The following is a 17,500-nucleotide window of genomic DNA, read 5'->3' on the forward strand; positions in this document are numbered from 1 at the left end:
AATGAAGGCCAGAGGTTGGTGTTCCTCCAGGACACAGGGGTGTGTGCAGAGATTCAGGACTGTAGCCGGAACCCCGGACCCAACCTGCAAAAATGGGGAATTTGTTTTACAACCGTGGGGATGCTTTGTAAACTCCGAGAGCAGGAACGTAGCCAGTCTTAAGAAAGCCTGGAACCGCAGAGTAGAATGCCTTGGAGACCCTCTCTTTGTCGTTTGATCTCTGATTTCCTCCCTCCTCAGCACACCAACTCTCTCTGCTGCTCTGAGGACAAGGTGGGCAAAAGATGGCCGCCTCAGAGTTCCCAAGTCGCTGGAGAGACTGCCTTCTTTCTCGGCGCCGCGCCGGATTCCTAGGGAAGGAGGCTCGATTGACTTGCTGGGGTCAGGTGACCAGCCCTGGTGCAAAGTGGTTGGATCATTTTGAATAAATATGGAGGCTAGTACCTGTAAGGTTAAATCGTGGAGACAGTTAAGGCCATCATTGTCTTAACAGTTAATGGTTGACCCTTCCTCCCCCAAAAGAGGGTCTGCTTTAGCCTCTCCCCACTTTCCTGAGGCTGCTCTGTCCCCAAGATTCCCTGGTGGACATAGAATCGGCTGCCTCCTGCCATTCCTGATGTTAAGATGCAGTCACCCTACCCGAGTCTGGAGTTCCCTCTGATGTTCCCCTGCTCAGGCCAGGACCTAGATGGGCATCTGAGACCATCCTTGAGAACAAGAAGCAGGGTTGGCGGTAAAGTTTGGATTATCCAAAGGTGGTCTGGTTCTCTGTGAACTCTAGGAAGAGAGTTTCGTAACAGGACTGCATGTGGTGGGGGGATGAGTGCACAGCAAACAGGGTGCCCCCAGGTGGGGCAGAGCTGAGGGGAGGGCCACACGTTGCTTTGGCTCAGCTCCTACACCTGAGAGCCCACTAGCCAGTGCTCACGTGCTCCGTTTGCTCTGAGGGTTCCATAAGTTTATTCTGGTATTTTAATTTTTTTTTTAAATGTGGAACATTATAGAAATCCAGAAAAGCACAAAGAAGAAAATACAACTCACTTAGAAACTGCTCACTGTGAATGTCTTAGGGTATATCCTTCTGGTGTTTTAGGTTTTGATTTTTTTTTTTAATGAACAGTTTTGGGGGGATGGGGCAAAAATGGGGTCACACTAAATGAACTGTTTTGAAACCTACTTTCTTCACTCTCTCCCATATTCGTACATGGTCTTTGGCAACACTTCTGCAAGTTTGGATGGAGGATGGAGAAAAATATGTGCTGCATTCATTGGCTCCCCACGGGGCCCTGCGGAGCTGCAGCCCCTCTCTTGATTTCTCTTTTCCTTCTGGTAAAATTATGGAACGTCTTCCTCACGTCACCCTCATGCCCACCCCCACTACTGTCCCGAGGGCAGCAAGCCCACTCCTGCACGTTCCCAGTGCCGGGGACTGGCATCTTGCTGTGTGCACATGCTGTGGTCACCCCTGCTGGGTGGCTCCATGGGGCCCATCTACAGCTCAGATGCTGGCAGGCTTCCTGCACTCCTGCTGCTCTCTGCCCAGGGCTGCCATCAGCCCGTCTGTCCGTTCAACGTCCCTCCTGTCCTCTGCTTTGCAGACTCTCGCCCAGGGGTTGCAGAGGGAGCTGCTCTGGCGCTGACCCAGCACAGAAAACCATCAGGTAACATCAACAACCAAAATCAAAACAACCATCTATGGAGGAGTTCTTTTCTGAACCATTTGGGTGAAAAGCACCCTCACAGCCATTAAAGTTTATTTTGGCCATAATTCTACAAGCCAGATAGGATTCCCCCCCCCCCATTTTACAAGTGGAAAAACTGAGGCCAGAGAAATCAAGAGTAGTACTTAGGGTCACTCTGCTGGTAAAAGGTGGACTGGAGATTTGAATCCAGGACAGGTCTGATCCAGTGTCATATGCTGTCTTCTACCCCATGCTGCCTCTGCAACTAAAGAGGTAAGAAGGGTGCAGAATGTAGGTAGAACATCTGGGGGAGACCGAGGGTCAGAGAGGTCATCCAAGCTGGTAGTCCTTCCTTGCCTGAGGGCTGGGCTGGGCTCCCGGCCTAAGAATCTCCTTTATCGGGATTTGTTAAAAGTATAGATCCGTTCATCGATGATGGACACTTAGGTTGTTTCCATCTCCTGGCTATTGTAAATAGAACTGCAATGAACATTTTGGTACATGACTCTTTTTGAATTATGGTTTTCTCAGGGTATATGCCCAGTAGTGGGATTGCTGGGTCATATGGTAGTTCTATTTGTGGCACATATATACAATGGAATATTACTCAGCCATAAAAAGAAACGAAATTGAGCTATTTGTAATGAGGTGGATGGACCTAGAGTCTGTCACACAGAGTGAAGTAAGTCAGAAAGAGAAAGACAAATACCGTATGCTAACACATATATATGGAATTTAAGAAAAAAAAATGTCATGAAGAACCTAGGGGTAAGACAGGAATAAAGACACAGACCTACTAGAGAATGGACTTGAGGATATGGGGAGGGGGAAGGGTAAGCTGTGACAAAGCGAGAGAGTGGCATGGACATATATACACTACCAAACGTAAGGTAGATAGCTAGTGGGAAGCAGCCACATAGCACAGGGAGATCAGCTTGGTGCTTTGTGACCACCTAGAGGGGTGGGATAGGGAGGGTGGGAGGGTGGGAGACGCAAGAGGGAAGAGAGATGGGAACATATGTATATGTATAACTTATTCACTTTGTTACAAAGCAGAAACTAACACACCATTGTAAAGCAATTATACTCAGATAAAGATGTAAAAAAAAAAAAAAGTATAGATCTGGGGCTGTCTCCTAGAGATTCTGATGTGGCACATCTGGGGAGGGACCTGGGGACCTGTGTTTTTGTAGAGCTTCCTAAATGGCTTGGAAACACAGCCAGGCTTGGGGACTGCTGGTGAATTAGTAGCAGGTCCTCACTGTTTGCAGCCACTGGGTGCTCATTAAGTGAAGAACAACAGCCCGGTAAGGGGTCCACTACGATCATCCTCAAATTAAAAGATAGGGAGAGTGAGGCCCAGAGAGGTTAAGAAGCTTACTCAAAGTCACACAGCTCCAAAGTGGCAAAGAGGACTTTGATCATGATCAGAGTCTGTGCTCACATACCGCCTTCACCTACCGCTGCAGCCAGGAAACCTCCCTATTCAGCCTCACAGGAAAATCCTGCATTGCTTACCCTGCCTTGGCTATTACGGCCTCAGCGAATAGAAAATCTCCCAACTGCATCCTGGGAGGCAAAGGTGAAGTGCACATAATATTTCTGTTTGGAATTTTGGTTGCCTGGGGCTACTCTCTGACATGGACACATAACGGAGGGCACGTGACACAGATGGCCAGCGTTGATGCTAGCCCAGGAGACGTCAAGACCACATTCTCACATGCTGACCTTGGAAGCAAAAGGCATCTTCCTTCCTCCTGGGGCAGGAGCTGGCAGGAAAAAGAGGGAGAGCCCTCTTCGTCCCTTGGTTTGTGGGTTATTTTGTTTTGTTATTTTGGGGCGGCTCCAGGATCTTAACACCTTCAGTGCCTGTCACACTATCCCTCTGTTCTCCTAGGGTGACCTTGAGCCGCAAAACTGCTGTCCACTTGGACCAGGGCTGACATCACACGTCCGTCTGCCAGGACCCCTGCGTCCAAACTCCGAGACATGGCGACCAATGGCAGCAAGGTGGCCGATGGGCAGATCTCCACGGAGGTCAGCGAGGTCCCCGTGGCCAATGACAAGCCCAAAACACTGGTGGTCAAGGTGCAGAAAAAGGCGGCGGACCTTCCAGACCGGGACACATGGAAGGGCCGCTTCGACTTCCTCATGTCCTGCGTGGGCTACGCCATCGGGCTGGGCAACGTCTGGAGGTTCCCATATCTCTGCGGGAAAAACGGTGGCGGTAGGTGCTGGCCTGGTGACCTCCTGCTGGGTCTGCACACCACCACCACCCCCGACACACACACACGGAGAGTGTCCTGCTTAGGCATTTTCTGGGGTGACCTTGGGGAAATGGGTCCCCTAAAGACTCCAATGGGAGTGCCAGGCCCCACTTATGCTTCTTGTCCTTTTCCAAAGGACTCCCAAAGGGCAGTAGTCCTCTGTTAATGATGCCCAAAAGTTCCCGTCTTCATTCTGCAAAGTGCAGGGCATGGGTCTTGAGCAAAGGACGTCCTCGGGCCTCACTTTGGCTTTGGGTGCTGCTTTTAAGGCAGAATATAATGAAATCTTGGCAGGGACCCCAGAACACCCCGCTGTGATGCTCTCTCTGACCGACCGGGTTTCTCAAAGCTCAAGGCCACGAGCATCTCTCTTCTCGACCCCGCAGGGGCCTTCCTGATCCCCTACTTCTTGACGCTCATCTTTGCGGGGGTCCCGCTCTTCCTGCTGGAGTGCTCCCTGGGCCAGTACACGTCCATCGGGGGCCTGGGGGTGTGGAAGCTGGCCCCCATGTTCAAGGGTGAGTGTGCAGAGTGGAGCTGTGGGTTGTGGTCGTGCTCCTGCCCACAGCTCCGGGCCCTGGACAGAGGGAGCTGTTGGGTCACGTCTGAGCAGCGGGGAGCCCTTGCAGGGGCCAGGTGACCCATGGCAATGCTGGTCAGAGGAGGACCCAGTCCAGAGGCCCCGCACGCACGTCAGCCCGCCCTGCCCCGTGAGCTCATTTCCCCAGCAGGGGCTGGGCGCGGCTTCCTCTGCTTCCTTGCTCAGTGCCTGACGGACACTCGGGTGGACACGTGCAGGGTCGTGCTTGCCTGGCAAGCCAAGGCCCCGGTCCGCCCTGCAACCAGCCTGTGCTGGCCCCCAGACGCAAGTCCTGGCTCCCTCGCTTGCCATGTGTGTGTGACCTTAGCCAAGTCCCTGCTTCTCTCCAAGTTCCAGTGACACTGTAGATGTCCTGGAAAATGACAACGATGACAGGAGCTGGGATGGTTATGATTCTTACTGTATTAAATGAAGGTCGTGATGATGTGTCTGGTCCCAGGTGTGGGCCTTGCCGCTGCTGTGCTGTCGTTCTGGCTGAACATCTACTACATTGTCATCATCTCTTGGGCCATCTACTACCTGTACAATTCCTTCACCACAGTGAGTGGCCCCTTGGACCACCCGCCCCCCAGAAGGAGCCAGACCCAGACCCCACCCTCCCTCTACTGGGACCACCGTTCCGCCGACAGGGCCATTCCTCCGGGTGGCGGGCGTGGTTTGTCTTCAGCAGCCCTTGTGTCCTCGTCATAGCACCATTCGCCCGTATTATATAGACCCAGACAGCCTGGGTTCAAATCCTGACCCTAGTCTATACCAACTGTGCCGCTTCAGGAAAGAGACTTAACCTCTCTGAGCCACAGTGCCCTCATTTATAAAATGGGGCTTAAGGTAAAACTCACCTCACCTCATACGGTTGTGTGACAATTAAGGAGTAATATGTGTAAAGTGCTTAGAACCATACCCAGCAAAGAACAAACACTGTAAGTGTTCACTGGTAACTTCATCGTGCACAGGCTCAGACGGGCACGGTTACTTACCCAAGGTCACATAGCTGGGAAGTGGCCCCAGGGTGGACACAGGAGACCTTATGGTACAGCTCGGAGAGCTGGTTTTCAGAGTGAAAAGGCTGAGGTTCAAATTTCAGCCCTGACATGTAGGAGCTGTGTGGTCTTGAGCAAGTTGCTGCCCCTCTCTGATCTCTAAAATGGGGCTCACAACATGACCTGCATCTGGAGCTGTTGGGAATGGGAGGTGAGGTAATGGCTGTGAGCAGGCTCAGAGGACGGTGAGGATGCACGGGATGTGCTGGGGCCACTGGGGCCAGCTCTTGGGGTCTTATGTGGTTTATCTGTGCCGCTGTGTCTTTGCAGACGCTGCCGTGGAAACAGTGTGACAACCCCTGGAACACAGACCGCTGCTTCTCCAACTACAGCATCGTCAACACCAGCACCATGACCAGCGCCGTGGTGGAGTTCTGGGAGTGAGTGCGGGGCCATCCCTGGGGGCGGCGGCGTATCACTCAGGGCCAGTGAGAGCAACAGCGAGCTATTCACTGCAAGATTTTAAGCAGGAAAGTGACGTGATCAGACATTAGAAGGGGCTGGAGTGGGGACAGAGCAGAAGTGAAGGGGGGTGGTCCTGCTGGGAGGCCGCTGCAGACATCCAGACATCCAGGTGAGCAGCCATGGTGGCAGAACTAAGTCACTGGCAGGTCCCTTGAGCAAACAGCACTTTCTCCCGATTAGTGTAACGGACCCGTGGTCCCCGCCCAGCTCTTGGAGCCCAGTGATCACAGCTATCAGCACCATCACGCCCTGGGCGCCCCCAGGTCACTCCAGCCCCCTCCAGCCCCACGTAACTTTGTCCACCCTCCGATGTTCCACCAGGCGCAACATGCATCAGATGACAGACGGGCTGGATAAGCCAGGTCAAATCCGCTGGCCTCTGGCCATCACCCTGGCCGTCGCCTGGATCCTTGTGTATTTCTGTATCTGGAAGGGTGTTGGCTGGACTGGAAAGGTAAGAGGTGTGCACAGTGGGGACCCAAGGGGGATGGGTCTACAAAGGGATCTCTGCTCTGGGTGAGGAGTCAATAGCTCCCAGGAACCCCATCCAGCTTTGACTTAAGCAGGTGCCTTCATCTCTCTGTGCCTCAGTTTCCTTTCCTGTAAAATAGGAATAATATCATTACCTACCTTCTGGGCAGTTTTAAGGATTAAAGGAAATACTGCAAGTCATGCTGTTAGTGCAGTGCCAGGCTCATGGTGAGTCCCTTGAGATCGAGATTCCCCTGGGCCGGGCAGAGCCATTGCAAAGCGGAGGGCAAATGTGGCTCCTGGACCATTTGACAAACCATCCCTGAGATCTACTCTGTTCCAAGCTTTGTTCTAGGTGCAGGTGATCCAGAGGTGAGCACAGTTACATCCCGGCCTTTGAGGAGGTAATAGAGATGGATTGGTTCATGGTTAAATACTCAGGCCCTGTGTTCAAACGGTTCTGACCCATCTTGGCCATTTATGTGGCTGTGTGACCTGGAACAAATCACTTTGCCTCTCTGAAACTCAGTGTCCTCTTCTGTAAAATAGGACCAATAACTGCTTATCCATTGGTTTGTTATGTGAATCACATGAGCTGCTGATTTTGTGAAGAAATCAGAAGCTAGCAAGAGGAGTTGTTATTGTTTTTTGTTTTTGGCAAAGGCAGAGCCGTGCCAAGCTGGGATGTCCAGCCTGGGGACACCTGGGGATTAAATTGCCAATCAGATCGGGGGTGAGGTGGGGACTGGCCTCACCCCCACCTCTTTCTGTTTTCAAGCCCCATCCCAGGAGTCTGGGGACAGAAGATGGCCAAGTCTCTCACTGGCCTGGACCGGAAGGAAACTCACAGGGCAAGGGTATTGTCTGAGGTCTTAGAGCAAGTAAGGGAAAGAAAGGAAGTGAACTGAATCCGGCTCAGACAGGGAGGTCCAGACTGCCCAAGAAGCTGAATCGAGCAAAACAGAACCTTAGTGAATTACATACTTGGGCACGGACCCAGCTAACGAGAAGCTGCCCGACTGCAGTCAGGTGGGACCTTCGGACCCACCGGGTTCTCAGAACCAAGGCCGCTGTCAAACATCTCTGTTTTGTCCCTAGGCTAGGTGAGCAGGAGGAGGGCACAGGTGTCTCCCAGCCCAACTTCAGGCAGCAGAAGAATGTAGGGCCCAAGGGCTTTGGAGGAGACAGAGCTGAATTTGAATGTCAGTCCCCTGGGCCCTAGCTGTGTGCACTTGGGCAAGTCACTTCACTTTCCCGAGCCTCAGTTTCCTCATCTGCTAAATGGTCACAATAATAGTGCCTTACAGGGTTGTCTCAAAGACTAAGTGAGATAATCAGTCTGCATAGAATGTAGAGCGTATGCCTAGTACACAGTCAGCGCTCATTACATGATGTCTATTATAATTATTTGTGGGTGGTACCTAAAGATCCTGCTGCCTTAGGAGACTGACTACTTCTTGGGGACAGAGAGTAGAGCCCCTCTCACTGCATCTTTTGAATGAATCAACCAGTCTATCAATGAGCATTTACTGAGCTCCTACTGTATACCTGGCTCCATGCCAAAGACACAGATGACATGGATTAAGCATGTTGTATGTCCTCATACACCCAACCTGTCTGAGCAAAAAGGTTGATTGTACCCAGACAAGAAAAAGCTAGGTTCAGAGAGGATGAGAAATTGACCCAGTGTCACACAGCTTGTAGGTGACACAGATGGTTTTAAATCCCCTTTTCCTAATTCCAAGTACAGTGTTTTTCTGCTGGATCGTGGCTGCCTTTCCTAAGCCTGAAGAGTCAGAGTCATCAGGGAGATGAGACTAACCCAGAGAACAATTCATGCTGACCGGGAAGTAGGGGCACATCAGACTTGGAGGTACAGAGGTTATTGAACTTGAAAATTGCTCTTTCACACTGGTGAGCAAAGAAATGCCATTTCAGACAGTGACGTCAGTCTCTTGATTATCAATTTAAAGTAATTTGTAAGGTGATTATCCTCAGTGCTGGCCCCTTTGTAGGAAAGGCACTGTCTGTAGTACTGGACGAAGTTCAGTTTCTGGGAGGTAATTAGGCAATGTGGATCAAAAAGCCTTGAGACGTTTATTCCTTTTTACTCAGTAATTCCACTTCTAAGAATTTTTCTCGAGAATAGTATAATTTTGTAGACAAAGTTTTATCTACAGGGTGTCCGGTGTAGTAGTATTGAGACTCACATAAAATTGGAAATAACCTGAACGGATAACAGTAGGGGAAATTTTAAAAAGGGTGGTGGGACCTCCTGAGGGACTGTTTTGTATAATTGAAAGTCACAGTGTATGAGACAGTAAAACAGCATTCAGTAAACGAAACAAGAAACAAAGCTGTACGTACTGTGTTTTTTAACTTTAAACATGTTAAATGAAAAGGCAAGTATATAATTTGCGCCTCATTTGTAAGAAAATGTAATCATATATGCAAAGGAAAGTCTCAAAAGAGAATATTAAAATATTAACATCCATGCACTTATGTATTTGTCAGGCAGTTACTGAGTGTCTACTACATACCATGGACTGTTCTAGGCACTGGGAAAATAGAGAAGTGAACACGACTAGTCCTGTCCCTCATGCAACTTGTATTCTACGGGCTGTTGAAAGGAACTCTAATTTGTGTGTGTATTCATATGTAATTTAAAAATTTCCTTGTCACCACATATATTATTTGAATACTTTAAATAAAAATTAAAAAATAGGAAGGGTAGGGAAAGGGGAAAAAATGGGCGCTGAGCTGGTTGATTCAGACACCAAGGAGCAGCTTCAGAAAAGTGGCCAAGAGGAGCAGGTTAGGAATCCAGGAAGGCTTCCTGGAGGAAGATGAATTGGAACCAAGCCCAGAGCCACAACAGGTAGGGATGTAGGTAAAGTGGTTAAGGAAAGCATGGGTGTGCTGGAAGGGGCGTAACCCTTCGCCCCCTTTCCTCCCAGGTGGTCTACTTCTCTGCCACGTATCCCTACATCATGCTGATCATCCTGTTCTTCCGCGGAGTGACGCTCCCCGGGGCCAAGGAGGGCATCCTCTTCTACATCACGCCCAACTTCCGCAAGCTGTCGGACTCTGAGGTGAGCGACCTCCCGACCTGGTCCTGGAGCGCCCCCCGCTGGGTTAAGAGCACATCTGAGTCCTGAGCCATCGTTTACCACCTTTAGGATAAGTTATCGCACCTCTCGGACCCGCTTATGTGAACTGGGGTTGCTACCTGGGTAGAGCTGGTTAGCACATGTAAAAGGCCCTGGGGCGTTCCGGGCTATGATTATGACTTTGACGTTTTTTGTTTTTTTTTTAATCATTCTGCCTATAGGTGTGGCTGGATGCAGCTACCCAGATCTTTTTCTCCTATGGGCTGGGCCTGGGATCCCTGATCGCTCTAGGCAGCTACAACTCTTTCCACAACAACGTCTACAGGTGCTTCCCCGCGGCCACGCCCCTCCTAGACCACGCCCCTCCCTTGGCCTGTCAACTCCACCCATCTGTGGGCCAAAACCTTCTGGCCACTCCTTCCGGGGGGGGTCGCGGGGGGAGGGGGCACACCAGTAGCTCGGCTCCCAGGTACCCTCCTCCGCCCGACCACTAGCTCAGCTTCCCGCCAGCGCCACCCTTCCTGACCCCACCCCTGCCTCTCTGCAGGGACTCCGTCATCGTCTGCTGCATCAATTCCTGCACCAGCATGTTCGCAGGATTTGTTATCTTCTCCATCGTGGGCTTCATGGCCCACGTCACCAAGAGGTCCATTGCTGATGTGGCGGCCTCAGGTCAGCACCGCACTGGGGAGGGCTGGGGGGAGGGGCTAACACCGCGGACTTTGTACATCTTCATCGCTGTCACCGTCATCACCACCGTGGCTCGCTGGCGTTGAGTGTCCCTACCTGCCAGCAGTGCCCTGAGCATTCACATGGACAGTGTCCCTGAATCTTCCCAACCCTATGGGGTCAGTGCTCTTGTTATCCTCATCCCATAGGTGAGGAAACCGAGACTCACCAAGGTCCCCTACCCAAATTAACAGAGCTCAAAGGTGGTAGGACTGGAGTTGACCCCAGACCTGGCTGGTTGCAAAGCCAGGCCGTTCTGGCACCTCCAGCACGATCCTGGACATTTGGGGGGAGCAGACCTACTCTTGTCCCCTGGGTTATCACCTTCGGTCCAACCCAGACACCTTCACCATCGTGACTCAAAGCGCCCACATCAGTGCTTTTGTCCCAGTTCCAAAAAGGTTCTCACCGACTGGGCGGTGCCCACTCTGCTCTGCACACAGTCATCCATGCCACAGGGTCCAAGGACAGCCCCAGGCACACCCCCTTCCCTGCTCAAACGCGGGGGACCCACTGTGTGCTCAGCAGAGGCTCAGGGAGGCAATGTGACCTGTCCCTTCTCTGTCGTGGGGAGCTGGGTGTGTCGTGTGGAAAGGAACATTCCCCTCCAAGGGCTTGCTCTCCCCTGCATGGGCAGCGCAGCATCTCATTTCTCTGGAACTTCCCAGCCAACCCCCTTTCCAGAGCCAGACCCCAGAGAGGTTACGGTCTCTTTCTTTTTTCCACGGTTTTCCCTGATCTCCTGAATACCCACCCCCAGACACTCACAGTGTCCCAAACTCCTCAAAGCCTTCTCCTACCCTGTTCTCCCATCGTAGCAAAGGGTTCCAGTGTCTAGTGCCCAGGCCAGGCCCCCAGCATCATCCTGGACCCTTCCTTTGTCTTCCCTCCCCTTCCCTCGCAAACCAACCAAAACCAGGGCCTGCCCACTCTGCCTCCTGAGTATCTCTCCATCCGGCCCCCCGTCTGCGCCTGCACTGTCCCCAGTCCCCACCGCTGGCCAGGTCACTGCACTCCCTCCTCTTATCTCACTGGTCCCCTTGCCTCTGAACCCAACTCTGTAGCCTCCTGCCTCCCCCTTCCTCAGCCCCTCCCCCCAGCTGTTTCCTTGTCTGGAAAAGGAGGCTGATAACACTCACCGAAACGTTTCCTCTGAGGATGAGATGAAATAAAGCTCAGGAAGTGGGTGCGCTGGGGATGCCGCAGGGGCTCAGCGCCTTGTATTTTTTCCTCTTCTGCCCTTCCTGCCACAGGCCCTGGGCTGGCGTTCCTGGCATATCCGGAGGCGGTGACACAGCTGCCCATCTCTCCCCTCTGGGCCATCCTCTTCTTCTCCATGCTGCTCATGCTGGGCATTGACAGCCAGGTGAGGTTGCCCTCCCTGGCGCCTTGAGGAGCCCCCACCCAGCGTCACTGGTCCAGGACCAAGCAGGGAGAGGAGCCCATTGTCTTAGGCCCCCTAGAAGCTGGCCAAGAGTTTCAAACCCTCGGGATGTTCTACCACATGACACTTCAGGGATCAGCTCAGCTACCTTCTCCATTTTCCAGATGGGGAAACTGAGGCCCAGGGGGAAGGGATTCTCCTGAGGTCACAGAGGGAGGCAGAGGGAGAGTCAGGCCTGGAACCCAGGGTTCCCCTGGCCCTGCCGTCCCCACAGGGTGAGGTTTTGGGTGGGTGGGGCTGGGGCTGCCTGGGGTGGCTGACCTCAGCCCCCCGCAGTTCTGCACCGTGGAAGGCTTCATCACTGCCCTGGTGGATGAGTACCCCAGGCTGCTCCGCAACCGCAGGGAGCTCTTCATTGCCGCCGTCTGCATCGTCTCCTACCTGATCGGCCTGTCTAACATCACCCAGGTGAGCGCGTCAGCACCTGGCACACCTCTGCTGCTGCCTGCCCGGGGCCACTCCCAGGCCCTCTGTGCCCCAGCCTTGTCCCATCCCACCTTTCATTTTGGTGGACAAGACTGACATGCAAATTAGATCATTAAATGCCATGAAGAACAGAGGATAGTGGGACAGAGAATGAACAGCAGGGGTGGGAAGGACGATGCCTTGGACAGAGTAGTCAGGGCAGTCCCTCTGAGGAAGTGACATTTCAACTGAAACTCACATGGCGAGGAAGAGTCAGCCAGGGGAAGATCTAGCTAGGGGAGGAAAGCACAGCAGGTGCAAAGGCCCTGGGGTGGGAATGGGCTTGGCAAGCTTGAGGGACAGAAAGAAGGCCAGCGTGGTAGCGACAGAGGGAGTGGGGGAGTAGGTAGTGGATGCAGAACCAGATCATGCAGGACCTTCCAGGGTGGGCATTTGGATTTTATTTTATTTTATTTTACTTTATATCTCTTTACATTTTATATATTACATTACAGTCTTATTTAAGCTATGGAAGAGCTTCTGGAGAGAGACATGACTGGTTTAACATTGTGAACAGATGGCTCAGATGACCAGCTCCTCTTTCTGCCCTCCAGCCCTCCCAGAAATGGGACATTTCCCTCCGCCACCTGGGCATTTTCTTCCCATTCCCCAGAGTCCATGCCCACATCCTTGCAGGGTCACAAAGACCTCTGTGCTTCCTCTAATCTACCCTCAAGCCTTCTTGATGCAGTGTAGCCTAATCCCAACCCACACAGCCTGTGTTGACCGTGAACTGAATGCACTGGTCCCCAGGGGAAGTGGACCCTCTCTCACCTCTTTTGCTTTCACAGGGGGGCATTTATGTCTTCAAACTCTTCGATTACTACTCCGCCAGTGGCATGAGCCTGCTGTTCCTCGTGTTCTTTGAATGTGTCTCCATTTCCTGGTTTTATGGTAAGCACCAACCCCTCCTCCCTCCCTCCCTCGTTCATCTGTTCATTCATTCATTCATCCCTTTCTTCAGTCATCATTCAGTAAATACGACTTGAGCACCAGGCCCTCTCCATACATTAATTTATTCGGTCCTCGCCGCAGTTCGATGAAGTTAGCACAGGACGTCCCATGTTTAGAAGATACCATAAGAAGAAGAGTTAAATAAACTCATTTAAAATGGGAGTCAAAATTTCTTCATAAATTTTGCCATAAAAGACTTGTTTGAGATTTTATCTAGAAAAAGGAAACTGAAACTATAAAGAAGTTCTAAAGTTAAATATTTTTTAAAAGCTAAGCTCTAATTAAGAGTATGCACTATCTCAGAATGTAGGACATGATGATTTTTATGTGTTGATTTTGTGGGCTGTTTCCTGACCCAACTGAAAAGGCTGTCCTTCCGGGCACTTCGGTTGCCACAGCAAGATGATGTTTTTGGAAGAAGTGTTCTCCAGAGTCCCTCTGGGTCCTTGCCATTCTGTGTATGTTGTTGGTAGTCCTGCCACCTCACCCTTCCTCATCATTTTCTTCTTGCTTTCTAACTGGTCTAGCGCTGTCAGGTCCTCACTGTCAGTGACTTTGCCGGTGATCTGAGCGGTGCCCAGTGCCCAGTGTCACTCTCATGAACTTCAGGACATCTGCAGTGGTTTTTGTTTGTTTGTTTGTTTTGCAAGATTGGCAGTTCTTCTTTGCAATTTGCAATCTATCACCAGTTGCTTATGTATCAGATCAGCAGGGAAAACCACCCTTGCCCAGCAAAGCTTTGAAGGAATGGCTGGGAGAGATGTTGGGTAGGAGGGACACTGAGAGTGACGGGGATGCTTTTTGTAAGTACATCCTTTTGTTGGTGGATGTTTTCACATTCAGGTGACTTGCTTTCCCATACAACTCGTTTGCTGGGGGATTTGGTTGTTGAATCCTTAGCTAATAAGGACCCCCACCCCCACCCCAGAGCATTAGCCCCATGTTACAGATGAGGAAACTGAGGCTCAGAGAGGTTAGGTGACTTGCCCGTGGTCACACTGTGAGAAAACAGCAGGTCGGGGCCTTGAGCCTGCAGTCCCCACGGCTCGCCCATCCCTCCTGCTCTTGCTCCAATTGTCACAGGTGTCAACCGATTCTATGACAACATCCAAGAGATGGTTGGCTCCAGGCCCTGCATCTGGTGGAAGCTCTGCTGGTCCTTCTTCACCCCCATCATTGTGGCGGTAAGGGCAGGGCCAGACTGGGCCCTGGGGTGACTCAGGTCCAGAGAGACACTTCTGGAGCCAAAGGCCAGGGGAAGAGGCCCACAGACCTCTGTTCCCTAGGAATACTATTCTCTCATTTATGCTGAGCATCTACTCTGTGCCCTGCATGGTACCAGACACGCTGCAGCATCCTCAAACATCAGCACAGTAGGCGTTATTGCCCCACTTGACTGCTGTCGGTACCGGGGCTCACCAGCCAGCATCACCCAGTGGGCTGGTGCTAGGTTCAAACCTGATTCTGAAGCCAAGCCAGTCACTCGGGGAGGCCTCTTATCCTCAGCATCCCTCATTCCCTCCTGCAAGGGGAAGCCGAGGCACGAGCAGGCCTGGGAGGGGCTGCCCAGGTCCTTGCAGTGAGGCTGGGCCACTGCATATGTTGTGTCCTGCACAGGGACACTCAGCCAATGGCCGACTGGGGGTGACCTCCCACCCTTGTTCTGCTTGACAAACTGGTTAACCTGGAGGAGGGGATGCCTTTTTCTGTTGGTCCTCCCAGAGAAGCTACCTTTTGCTATTGGTCCTTCCAGAGAGGGCACCTTCTTCGTATTGGCTCTCCCAGAAGGGATGCCCTTTTCTATTGGTTGCCACTGAGAAGGCACCTTTTTCTGTTGGTCCTCCCGGAGGCAGTGGCTTCTTCTGTTATACACAAAGGCACCTTATGTCCTAGCAGTGGCCTTGGGTGCAGGATTCCCAAGATGCTGGGCCCTTGTGAGGGTCAGCCCCAGGGCAGGGGTAGAGGGCAGTGGACCTTAGCAGCTGCAGGGTCTAGGGAGGGGCCTTGGCAGTCCAGCCTGGGTGACTGCCTGCCCCCCTCCTCTCTCCTGTCCCTCCCCAGGGTGTGTTCATTTTCAGTGCTGTGCAGATGACCCCTCTCACCATGGGAAGCTACGTTTTTCCCAAGTGGGGCCAGGGTGTGGGCTGGCTCATGGCCCTGTCTTCCATGGTCCTCATCCCGGGGTACATGGCCTACATGTTCCTCACCTTAAAGGGCTCCCTGAAGCAGGTAAGTCCCTTCTTCACCCTTATTGTTGCTGGGCCCCTTCCCCACTCTGTTGGGCACCACGCCTACGCTGGTGGAGCACAGTCTATTTGGGGAGACAGACAAGTTGATAGCCAGTGAAAGTAGAGTGTCCGAGGTCACGATTGGGGTGAACCAGGGAGACATCCTCCTGCATTGTGGAGGGTTAGAGAAGGCTTCCTAAAGAGGGGACAGCAAAGAAGAGGACTAAGGACTAGCCAGACTTAAAAGTAGAAACAGGGGAGAAAAGAAAGATACAAATGAAGTTATTTACAGAACAGACGTAGACTTACAGGCATAGAAAACAAACTTATGGTTACCAAAGGGAGATAAATTAGGAGGTTGAGATTAACATATACACACTACAGGGCTTCCCTGGTGGCGCAGTGTTTGAGAGTCCGCCTGCCGATGCAGGGGACACGGGTTCGTGCCCCGGTCCGGGAAGATCCCACATACCGCGGAGCGGCTGGGCCCGTGAGCCATGGCCTCTGAGCCTGCGCGTCCGGAGCCTGTGCTCCGCAACGGGAGAGGCCACAACAGTGAGAGGCCCGCATACCGCAAAAAAATCAACAACAACAACAACAAAATATATATATATACACACTACTATATATAAAATAGATAAACAACAAGGACATACTATAACACAGGGAACTATACTTAATATTTTGTAATAACATATAAGGGAGAAGAATTTGAAAAAGGATGTGTGTGTATATATATATATATATATACACATATATACATGATATATAGATATAAAACCAAATCACTGTGCTGTACACATGAAGCTAACATAAAATCAACTCTACTTCAGTTTTTTAAAAAATAAATAAATAATAAAAGTAGAAGCAGAGACAATGTTCCTGGAAGGGGATGGGAAGCATGTGCAAAGTCCCAGGGGTATAAACTGATCAGTGAGGCTGGAGGGTAGAGTGGGGAGGGGTGCAGGGAGGTGATAAGACATGAGGCTGGGAATGTAAGAAGGCTGGACCATATCATGAAGGGCTTTGAAAATCAGGACAAGAACTTTGGACTTTATCCTGAGTTTATCCAGTGGCAAATGGGGAGCCGTTGAGGTTTCAGAGCAGGTAGGGGTGGGATCAGATATGTTAAGAGCTTAACTCCAGACCTCATGTAAGGCACGCTGCCCCAAGCAGGGACCCACTGGCATATGCGAGGTCCACGTCAGCTCTTTGTTAAATTATATTGAATTCTTGAGTGAAACAAGGCAGTGCTGGAGGTCCAGGTGCTGAGACACTGATGAAGTAAGTGTAGCCTGGGGAGATTTCACTGAGGAGGTGGAAGGCCACAGCTGGGAGGACCTAGATCTGTGCCTCTCAGCCTTATTCCCCACCAAGATGTCCCTGCCAGACACACTCAGAGCCAGAAGGAGGGTCTGTAAGGTCTGCATCATAGGGGTGGTGTGTTGTACACAGCCCCCGGAGTTGCTGGGCCAGCCTCCTCCCTTCACAGAAAGAGCACATGAGGTGCCGGGTGGGGAAGCTGCTTCCCCATCCCTTGCAGTCAGGTATTAGCAGGGCTGGGGCCTTACAGCCCTCTCTTCCAACTCCAGGTCCAACACTTTTGTTTACCATGATTCGCTGCTGTGTCTCAAAAGGTAGTCAGGTCTGAGAGTGGCAGAGAGGCAGAAGGGGTGCATTTGTGGAAGGGAGCACAGCCTGTGCAAAGGCCCAGCGGTGGGAAAGGGAAGACTCGTCTGAGGACAGTGCGCTGATGGGGCAGGATGGCAGGGCGGGTGTGCAGAGAAGGTGGGGAGGTTGCACCCCTTTAGCAAACATGCATTGAGCACCTGCTATGTGCCAGACACTATTGTCAGTGCTGGGGACACAGCCATGAGCAAAATCCTACCCTCATGGACCTTACATTCTGAGAGAGGAAGATCAGCAATTAACAAAATAAAGTCACGTTTGATGGGGATGAGGAATATGGAGAAAGAGGGTGTAGGGGGTGCTGGGCAAGGCCTTGCTGAGGAGATAACGCTGAGCCAAGACCTAAGGAGATAGA

At 51.7% G+C, this 17,500-nt stretch overlaps 1 protein-coding gene across 2 annotated transcripts in view; it reads left to right on the forward strand.

Annotated features, from left to right (window-relative positions):
• SLC6A1 (solute carrier family 6 member 1) overlaps positions 1–17,500 on the forward strand; it is a 40,177-nt gene that overhangs the window by 19,821 nt on the left and 2,856 nt on the right. Inside the window, exons 1-14 of one of the 2 annotated variants that reach the window (XM_029241591.1) lie at positions 1,428–1,661; positions 3,580–3,909; positions 4,336–4,467; positions 4,990–5,090; positions 5,861–5,970; positions 6,377–6,509; positions 9,484–9,618; positions 9,858–9,961; positions 10,184–10,308; positions 11,619–11,731; positions 12,086–12,217; positions 13,066–13,168; positions 14,312–14,412; positions 15,290–15,457. In XM_029241591.1, the coding sequence (XP_029097424.1) occupies positions 3,672–3,909; positions 4,336–4,467; positions 4,990–5,090; positions 5,861–5,970; positions 6,377–6,509; positions 9,484–9,618; positions 9,858–9,961; positions 10,184–10,308; positions 11,619–11,731; positions 12,086–12,217; positions 13,066–13,168; positions 14,312–14,412; positions 15,290–15,457 (1,695 nt within the window). In that variant the 5' untranslated portion in view covers positions 1,428–1,661; positions 3,580–3,671. Of the gene's footprint in view, positions 1–1,427; positions 1,662–3,579; positions 3,910–4,335; positions 4,468–4,989; positions 5,091–5,860; positions 5,971–6,376; positions 6,510–9,483; positions 9,619–9,857; positions 9,962–10,183; positions 10,309–11,618; positions 11,732–12,085; positions 12,218–13,065; positions 13,169–14,311; positions 14,413–15,289; positions 15,458–17,500 lie in introns of those variants that run through there. The other variant, XM_029241592.1, reaches the window with a different exon arrangement.

Source organism: Monodon monoceros, unplaced genomic scaffold (genome assembly GCF_005190385.1).
Source record: "Monodon monoceros isolate NGI ecotype Baffin Bay Population unplaced genomic scaffold, NGI_Narwhal_1 Super_Scaffold_3, whole genome shotgun sequence".
NCBI lineage: Eukaryota > Metazoa > Chordata > Mammalia > Artiodactyla > Monodontidae > Monodon > Monodon monoceros.